We start from the raw sequence: 10,652 nt of genomic DNA, 5'->3' as shown, positions 1-10,652 counted from the left end.
AAGACTTCCCCCCCCCCCCCCCCCCCCCCCCCCCAACCACCACACACACAGAGGTAGGAGTATGGTCAGCGTACATCCACCCTTCCAGACTCCACTTGTGGGATTACATTAGGTACCTTGTGCTTGTTGGGCATGTTATTGTTACGAAGAAAGATCACTCATCACTATAAACAAAAATGAAGAATTTCTTCGAGTACCAATTAAGAGGCAAAAAATCTTCCTTCTGCACTTAAATCTTAAGCTTACAAGGAAATATTGTTGATGAACATGTCCAACAGATTGAATAATGGGATAGGGGTCTTAAACATCAAAGTCCAATTCCCCCCTTTTAGATAAGTGTGTCCTGAGATTGAAACTGCTTTATACCTGTAAATGTCATCAACAAGTTTCGCAACGTCTTCCTTCCCAACACTGTTTCTCTTTGGGAACAATCCTGAAGCTGTTCAGCAGCGAAGAAATATGTGAGAATCAGTTATCAAAAGGCTGTGTGTTCAAACACATCTTCTAGCTAAGAGCAAGATATATATATATATATTTTTTTTTTCATGTCATGTATATATATACACACACTAGAAGAAACCCACAATTAACAGGTACATGAGTGCTTCAGTTTTTAAGCAATTTCACTATCATCACACCCCCCACAAAAGTAGGAGTAAGGTCTACATACATCCTACCCTCCCCAAACCACACTTGTGGGATAACACCAGGTATGCTGCTGTTGTTGTTATCACACAATGTCCACCAAGACAGTGGGAAGATCTAGTTATGAAAAATGGGTAAATTTTTTCATGTGATGGACACATTAGTTAAGATTGAATAGTGAGGAAACCAGTTACATCAAATTGAAAAAAGAAAACCCAAGAGGAATGACTCTGTATCCTTAGCAACTCCAGTACAAGATTGGCATATAAAAAAAAAACAAGCAAATGAAAACAGAGAATGGGTGAAACACAAAGAAAACCACCAACAAACCAGACGTGTCTAACATTTCCCCAACAGCTTCTTCAAGCAAGAAATGGAGCTGCTCACCTCGTTCATCAGAGAGTGTAGCTATTATGCGATCAACAAGGTCCTGCAATACCAAATACAAGTGTCAAGCATCAAACTAACGTATCGATGTAACATGTGTTGTGCAGGAATGTAACCAGTCTATGCATAATCATGAATCTATAAAATGTTGATGCTAAGGCTAAAGAAAAAGAACAATTGACATGAAGGAAGACAGCATAAGACTTGAAGCTTGTTTGACCAAGCTGCCGAAACCAGCATATTTGAGAAGTACTTCCTACCAAAAGTGTTTTTACCGGCAGCTTACTTGAGAAGTACTTCTTACTAATAGTGGTTTTACAGAAAAAATGCTTTGGGAGAGTACTGGTTTTTTGTTTGGCTAAATCACATGAGGAGTGCTTTTGTTAGTCATTCGTGTTTGGACAACATTATCATAAAGTGCTTTCAAGTGTCAAATAACGAAAGGTAAGTTACTACACTAGTTCATTTGGTGGAGATGAACTTTTAATTTGGGTAATCTAGTCCTTAAAAAACCAAAACCACTTGCTTTCAGGAGAAACTGCTTGTTTCAGCTTTTGTTACTACTTGACAAATACTTATTTCCTTGCAAAAACTTTGGCCAAATAGGTTATTAATTAATGTGTTAGTCAGAGAAAAGGAAAAGAAAAGCCCTCCTATTTCAAGGCAAGAAGAGACAGTTCCAACGGCAACATCATTTTATCATTTTGCCAACAACAGACGAGGAAGACTAACTAAACTCAGCATGTGCAGAGAGCCTTAAGTTAATCAAAATATAGATAAAGAGGAGGGCATGCCATAAAAATTGCAATAACCATGGAAAACAATACGATCAATATTACAGGCCTCCCTCTCAGAGTGATAATGTAGCACGGTATGAAAGGTGAAAGCATCAGCCAGTAACTTAAACAAAAAGCAAGGAAGCTGTGTTTCAACCAGCAACTCTAAAAATGCATGGAAAAAGTTCAAACCTGCTTCTTCCCCTGCTTTGAAAGACCAAGCTGATTCAGAACATCTTTGAGCTCCTTTATCCGAAAATATGCCAATTTATCCTATAAGATACAATTAATCGTCACCAACAAAACCAACCAATTCACAAAAGGTTTGTCTTGGTGTCTCCAAAACAAATGGTCCATTTATTGATGGGCGAACAACAGGGATTCCCAGCAGCACACAGTATTCAGTACATTGATACAAAAACTGATCTGTAAACTACTTCCAGAGCAGAACCTATACAAACAGGAATTTCTAGACCAACCAGTACTACTTAATTTCTATTTTAGAATCAGAACATTATGCAACATGCAATTTGACACAAAACACACCAAGCCGCATAACCATATAATTACTGACAAGGGAGGCACATTTGGGGCGCATAAACACCAGAATCAATGTTTATCTTTACTATGAATGTTCACATTCTCCAAAATCTTCCTTTTCTAAGTTTTGTATGCTCAGCCCCCAAGGCCTAGCTCAAGTGGCAAAAGGTGGCGGATTTGTGGCTTAGGTCGCAGGTTCAAGCCACACACCATGCAAAGCGAAGCCCGGTATTTAAGTGGAGAAGGGTAGAGGGGCGGGCCCATTACCACCGAGTTTAGAAGGTTGTGATTGGTCCAGAGGGCGGGTCACAGACGGATTTCTCGGTTATCAAAAAAAAAAAATTGTATGTTCATCCGATATTTTAGTACTTATGGGTGTCCTAATCACAAGCAGCAAGGTATATCACACTAAAATTATCCAAGCATTTCACTGCTTCAACAAAGAGTCAAGCCGCCACAACTTATGAAAATTAAACAACTCTAAGCAATGTTCACAATTAGCACCAAAAAAATTAAAAACAAACAGTTCAACAACAACAACAACAGAATTAAATCTAATTACCTTGCAGCTAGCAACCAAATCCATCTTTACACTCTTCCGCTGGTACACACAACTTCAAACAAACCTTACTCCGTAGTCGAACTATCCAATTAATCAGCCACACAAAATCAATCCATCCAATGTCCAAACAAATATTGATCTAAATAAAAATGAAAGTAAAAAAAAAAGTAAACCTCAAAATACTTCGATCAGAATTCCACACAAAAAAATTATGCATGTTAAAAAAAGTCAATTCATAAGGAAAAAATAAATTTGTATTTCTTTAGCAAATAAGCTTAAGGAGGTGTTTAGTACCTGGATTAGATGAATCTATGCGGGTTTTAGAGAGAGACTCCACCGCAACGACGGCGGCGGTGGTGGTGATGGCGGCGGCGGCAGATTTTCTCTCTCTTCTTCTTCTTCGCCTTCTCCGTCTACCTCTTCACAATTGCTGTGGTGGCGATTTCTCTTGACCGAAACCGGCATGAAGCTATCCTCGAATTACTACTAACCAAAAGTTCCGGACGTATCATATGGTTTATCAAATCCGGTTTAATTTGTGATAACAAATCCGGGTTTTTATTCTATGTGCTCACGTGTACGTGGCCGTATCCTGCTCTTACTTCTCTTTATTTTGCCATTTTACTAACGCCCCCCTCCGTAGTCCGTACTTCTCCCCCAATATTCGCACCAACTCAAAAGATAAATATATTAGTATAAAAAAATAGTCTATTTTACCTTCAACATAAAATTTGCGTACATTATATTCTTCCATAATTAATATTGTTGGACTACTTTAGATCCTCAAACCTTATTTTATATAAAATAAAGGTTGCATGCATTATATCTTCTTCAGACCCTATTTTATTGAACTATACTAGATTTTCAGACCTTATATACTTATATATTGTAATTGTTTTTATAGTCAATAGGATGTATAATTGTACATATGATGAAAATATTATCAAACAAGGTGATAAATAATACAAATATCATACATATATTATTTTTTCTAATATATCTTATCAAATGTCTCGTATATATATGTGAAAAACTTAGTAATTAGTATTTAGCTATATAACTTGTCGTTTCTTGGCAAATATCTCATATTTTCAAGTTATAGAAAAAACTAGACATTGGGTCAAATTCTAGTATTCGGAAAAAAAATTAAATTATCCTAAACTTTCATATTTTATAAAAACATTCATTATTCATTAATCACGATTAATATTTATCTACAATCAACTCTATTAAAAAGAACAACTTGTTTTTAATGGGTGATAATTTATCTTGAATCAATTAATCACCTCAGTATGTGATTATTGTAATGCTCTTCCATTTTATTATTTTGTTGTTGTTGTTGATTGCCATCAATATGTTATAAGCTTATTTTTTAACGGAATATGTCCATTATAAAATGATTAAATAAACTTATTGAATTTAAATATTTTTTAGAAATTATAGATATAATTATGTTTTTTGAAAAAGTCATATATTTCTCTAAAATTCTATAACCAAATGCATGCAGAAACTCTCCAAAAATATTTGAAAATATATGGTCACACACCATCGTAGTCTTATAATACATATGTGAAAAGGATAAAATATACGTAAATCTGACTCTAAAATTTATGTGAGCTTAGTTCATTACTTAACTTTGATAAAGTAATATAAATTTTTGTAAATATTTTCAGTAGAAAAAGACAATTAAATTGTGAGGAAGATGACTTTATGATTGGTGGTCCCCACGTCAATAATGGCCAAGAAAACGAGGAGGTGGATCAAATTAGGTTTCACATTTGGTAGTAGTTAGAAGTTTTGAAAAATCAGAACTCTTCTCAGCCGTCTGATTAGATGACTCTTTAGAAGTCTTTGTATATACAAAAATAATAATTTGACCAATGTGCATCTAGCAATTTTGAAGACATTTTTTGGTTGTTACCAACTATATTGTATGATGATATAATAATGTTTGTTTTGATTGTTAGTTATATTTTATTGTATTGTATTTTTTTTTTATTGTCACGTAATAAAGAAAAATGACATTTTATGTATTAAATTTGATGTAATCGAGTCATTAACAATGTTTTTTCTTTGTGTTTGTTTATTATTTAATGAATTTATTTTATCTTTTAACCTACTCTTTTTATAGCGACTCTATTATATATTTTATTTCTCCTTAGATTTATCTTTTAAATTGATAATGTGTAATGATAAAAAATAAAATATAATATATTCAAATATTATATTTAACTAAATAACATAGTATAATACAATACAATAATGATATAATGTATTATGAAATAATATTTGATAATCATCCAAACAAACTGTAACAATGATGTTTTGATGTTTCAAAAGTCCTTATAATGGATGTTATGTCTCAACTTTTAATTGATTCAGTTTATATACTAAGTATGTGTTTGGACACATGATTTGATATCGCGATATGAAATCAACGTTTGAATATGAAATTTCAAGTTGATTTCATTTCATGAGATGAAATCCCTAATTCTGTAAAAAGCATGATTTCAGATTTTTCGAATACAAAAATTGATCCGCGAGTTTATATTTTGTAAAAACAACACCATGTTTATATTTACTAACCATCTATTTCATATGTAAATAAAATTTATAATTCATGTCATTGTTTTTTAAACTGTTTATATCTCATATTTCGATTATTCTCACCAACATAAAATTGATTATTACTTCAAAACAATTCTTATTTTACCATTTATGTTCACCAAATTCATTATTTTTTATCAAATTTATTTACCAACCAAATTGACCAAGAAATAGCTCAAAGTAACAATGTTGGTTCGTCTTCTCGGTCATATAATCGAAAAATGCAAATTTAACGTGAGAAGATTGTCCATACTATGTGAGGAGATTATATAAAATTCCGTACACTACAATTTATGTATAGCTTTTTTTTTATTAAACTAGAGTTTGATCAATAAATGTTGTATTTTCTCATAATAGCTATGTGATAGTGTATTATGCAATTTTATATTTGCTTATTTGGTAAGATTGTATAAAGAATAGAAATAATTTTAATAGTTTTATAACTTGTGTTTTTTTTTATGTTTTAGGAGAAAACATACAACATAAAAAGTCCAAACTGCATATATAAGCAAAACTTCAACTTTATCTCATGATTTCAAAACAGGATTTCATATCGCATGGTTAAACCGATCCTAATAAACCTCGTTAGATTTGCAACTTGGCGTTCTAATATTATGATTTTCTATAGTATTAATTTTTATATTTTTATTCTTGTATATTTTGAAAAAAATCAAAATCAACAATAATGTACAAAAAAAAAAAGTTGACTATTCAAATAGCCCTTTGGTGAAGTAATGAAAAGTGTGATAGAGATAGGTATGGTAACAGGGTGAGCGAAGCGGATTGAGGCTTAACCCGTAGAAATTAATAAAATATTTTTTTCATTTTCAATTCCCCGTAAAGATCATCACTGAATATTAATGATTTTTCTTAATTTGGCCATTGATTCTGAAGATATAAATAATATGTCACGATCCGAGCCTACACCCTAGACGTGGCTGGCACTCGAAGACTATTGTTGGTCCCCAAGCGAATCCTCATCCTGACTGACTACAAGCGGAAGACTAACTCAAGCATGCAAAAGCTTAAAGATTGAATAAAATTCATGAAACTGAAATACAAAACTTTAACTCAAATGAAAAACTCTGAATATAAAAATAATATTCAACTCACCATAAAATAGGCAACTTAAGTCTTTAAAACATTTAATAAAATGAATAATACAGACTTCTCAACTATACTGACTATCTATAAAGCCTCTAACTGATAAAGATGGAAGTCGGGACAAGACCCACGACATCCTGACTAAACTGAAAGTAAATGAAATCCTCCGAAAACAAGGAGGCCCACCATAGCTAACTCAAACTCCCGGATGTATCAACGAATCTCCTGTTGATGATCCTGAATACCTGTGTCTACATCATGAGAAAATGCAGGCCAAATGGCTCAGTACGTGGAATGTACGAGCATGTAAGAGGAATTCTAAAGCATAAACATAAGCTTGAAACTTGGTAAAAAAGAAACATACTTACCTCTTCTCAAACTTGCTCAACTCAAGGAATACTAAGGATATTCAAAACTACTCAAACTTATTCAACTCAGAAGTACTCAAAGATGAGATACTCGACTTCAAAGATATGATACTCGACTCAAAGATATGATACTCGGCTTGAAATACTCAACTCTAGATACTCAACTCATTAATACTTAACTGAACTCATTTCATTATAAAGCAGTTTAAAACAAGTGCAATATAAAGAAAATAAAAACAGTTTAAAACATGATGTTAACTCATAATCATAATATCATAAAAGACATACCATGCTCTCTCTCTTAAAGTCTACTTGTGCAATGCATGAATGAAGTCTCATACCCCCATTCATGCTAAGCAGAACCTCTTGAGGAACCATGCAAATACTGTTGTGGGAGTTTCTCTAACCGACAACCATCACTATGAGCCTAAGTGGTGATACAACGTCTTGTCCACGCTGCCAGAACTGTCCTATACTTTGTCATCATATAGAACGCTTAACTTAGTGGATCCACTAGCTTAACTTATGTGATCATCTAAACAGTATGACCCATTAATACCCATGATGACTACATGATTTATGAAGACTTAAGTTAATATGAACTCGTATCCCCATATCGATGCTTAATACTACTCCCAAAAATATAATTAGCTCGTGTGTTTTTAAAACAACTTCTTTCTTTGGTTTGGGATACTTACTCAAAACTTAGCTTAAAAGCTTTCTTAGAATCGATGTTCCCTTTCTTGCTCAAAACTCTTTTGGAAATCTCAGTTTCCTCTCATCTTAAATGTGAAAACATTGACTCTTGGGAATACTTAGTTCCCATATATCATTTTTAAAGAAAATGAACTTTACTCTTACTCTTTACTCAACTTCAAAGCTTAAGTCTTAAAACAAAGTTTAAACATTTGTAAAAGACTTCTTAAAATATGGTTCATGCCGAATTATGGACGTGAACGACTCAATGCAAAGTTTTCAATAACCAAAGATAGAGCTCAATACTTGGAACTCAAGAACTTCAATGATACTACTTATTTAAAAAATGCTCAACTTAGAGGGTTTATGCGGAATTATGAGCATGAACTACTCAACTGAAGGACTTAAAGATACTTCTCATCTTAAGATTGTTCGACTTATAGAGTTCATGCGGAATTATGGGCATGAACAATTCAACTCAAGGACTTTATGAGTAACATGTAATAGTCCCATGATTAGAACTATAATCTCAAAGGGGATTAGAAACTCAAAACTCAAGACTTAGAACTTGAAGATACTACTCCTCTCAAAAGTACTCAGATGAAGTTCATGCGGAAGTTATGGGCATGAACGATCCGACTCAAGGGTCAAAATATCAATAAGGAACCCATGTATACGACTTTTCTCATTCTCTTACTTACTTCCTCAAAACTTAGTTCAAATAAATAGTTGATCTCATGGGGTTCACAATCGAACTCAAAGGCTTTCTTAAACTCTACTCTTAACTCTCTCTTGAATGTGAATTATGAATTCAAGAGTTATGGTTCATGATATGAAGGATATAGATGATAGTGTAGACTCATGAATACATTCTCCTCACTCTTATGCTCACTTACTCGAGTCTTGAAACAAGTTACTAGAAGTTGTAGAAAACTCCACAAAATGACTCAAATGGACTTTCTTAGAATGTTCGAAAGAACTCTCAGAACTTAACTCTTAGCTCTACATTGAATTTGAATTATGAATTCAAGGTTATGATCATGTTATGAATGATTTCTAGGTGTTTAGAAGTAGCTTAGAGTAGTTAGAATCGAAAAAGAGTGAAGGCGCACTTTAAACGAACTCAAACGGGGAAACCGATGACAAACTGGATGGGGAAGGCGACCCTAGCTCTATGGGTGGCGCCAACCCCTAAACTTTAGAGAAGGGTTTGGGGCGTTCTGGCTGGCGCATCGGGCCAGGCCCCAACCCAGAAATTTCGATGAATTTTCCTTGCTTGTTTTCTCACCCTAACTCGCCTAGAATCGAACGGTTTCTTCCCCAATCACTTGGATTCAATTACTTAACATAAGTACACTCTAATATACTCAAAACAACACTCAAATTACTAAATGTCATCTCAAGAAATCATCAAAACCCCAACACAACAAGATTTATAATGAACTTCAAGAACATCTATAAAAAAAACTCTAATCTTTCAACTTCAAGAATGAAATTTCACTGAAAATAACATGATTGGCGTGTGGGTGAACTAACCCAACACTATGGAAGCTTACATACCTCTTAGGGATCAAACCCATGGCGACAATCCGCAACAACTCTTAAGAATCTTGACGAACGCTTGATCCTCTCCTCTTTTCTCTTCTTGAACTCCTAACTAAAATCCTAGGCGTAAACTAGGATTATAAAACTGAACCTAATTTCCTTAGCTGGACAGCCTAACTTCAAAAACCCATAGCTCACTCATCCACCTCGAAACTTATCAAACTCGGCGGCGTTGGAAAGATAATTCAAATTTTTTTCCTACGGTATCTGGTATCACACCTAAATCATCTTGAGCTAGGATTTATGGCAGTTTGAAGTCAACCCAAAACTCATACTTAGCTTAACTTGCAAAATTTCTGATTTTACTATTTCCAATTTAATTCTTTTTGGAACTCAAGGTGCTACATCTAGTGACCTTAAAACTTAAGAAATTTTAAATTCCTTGGTAAAATCTCAGTCACTACGAAGAACGGTTCGAGTCTTTGTTCGATTTTTTTTCTGGGGTGTTACAGGAACTATGCAATCGACTAAAATTAATCGACCCATATGAATCACACAACAAAATATTAACAATAACAACTAACCCAATCAATATGCAACAAAATTTAAGAAAAAATACTAAAAATAACTTTGATAAGATAATTCAAATTTTTTTCCTACGGTATCTGGTATCACACCTAAATCATCTTGAGCTAGGATTTATGGCAGTTTGAAGTCAACCCAAAACTCATACTTAGCTTAACTTGCAAAATTTCTGATTTTACTATTTCCAATTTAATTCTTTTTGGAACTCAAGGTGCTACATCTAGTGACCTTAAAACTTAAGAAATTTTAAATTCCTTGGTAAAATCTCAGTCACTACGAAGAACGGTTCGAGTCTTTGTTCGATTTTTTTTTTAGGATGTTACATAATAGTTGGTGAATCAACATTATTCTACTAGTGCACCACTCTAATGAAGGAAAAAAGGGGAAAGGATAAAAAATATTACAAATTATGCGGTTTGAATAATTTGATCATAATAGTCATCAAATCTCATAGCTACGTTATTTTATAATTTATAAACACGGAATATGGTTTATATTTCAACTATATCCATAATAGTAACATTCAATATTTATATATAATTAGAGTTACATTTTTTTAGCTTCTATTTAAATTTATGTAAAATTCGTATAGACCCGTGTCCCGCCCTGCATAATCTTCAACTTTCACCCGCTATACATAACTTAAAATTCGCATGCCCCGTTTTGCATCCACTTCGTTCCATTGTCATCCCTAATTGGAGAGAGTGAAAGTACACAAATAATATACTAGATTTATTATTCAACTATTTTGAATTTGAAATACGTGAAATAAAGGATACATGATACATACATGTTAGCTTTGATTTGAGGCAATTTATTGCTATTATCACTTGTGAA

General features: G+C 33.4%; 1 protein-coding gene across 4 annotated transcripts in view; it reads right to left on the bottom strand.

Moving 5' to 3' along the window:
• Positions 1–3,455, bottom strand: part of LOC102600633 (E3 SUMO-protein ligase SIZ1) — a 15,153-nt gene extending 11,698 nt beyond the window's left edge. The window contains exons 1-5 of one of the 4 annotated variants that reach the window (XM_015314994.1): positions 3,205–3,455; positions 2,911–3,049; positions 2,001–2,081; positions 1,033–1,075; positions 367–439 (exon numbers count right to left, since the gene is read on the bottom strand). In XM_015314994.1, the coding sequence (XP_015170480.1) occupies positions 367–439; positions 1,033–1,075; positions 2,001–2,081; positions 2,911–2,934 (221 nt within the window). In that variant the 5' untranslated portion in view covers positions 2,935–3,049; positions 3,205–3,455. The remainder of the gene's footprint in view (positions 1–366; positions 440–1,032; positions 1,076–2,000; positions 2,082–2,910; positions 3,050–3,204) is intronic. The other 3 variants (XM_006340078.2, XM_006340079.2, XM_006340080.2) reach the window with 3 other exon arrangements.
• Positions 3,456–10,652: the final 7,197 nt, after the last annotated feature.

Source organism: Solanum tuberosum, unplaced genomic scaffold, assembly GCF_000226075.1.
Source record: "Solanum tuberosum cultivar DM 1-3 516 R44 unplaced genomic scaffold, SolTub_3.0 scf00017, whole genome shotgun sequence".
Classification (NCBI taxonomy): Eukaryota; Viridiplantae; Streptophyta; class Magnoliopsida; order Solanales; family Solanaceae; genus Solanum; species Solanum tuberosum.
Note: the sequence above shows the minus strand (reverse complement) of the source record. Positions and strands in the feature narration are given on the sequence as shown.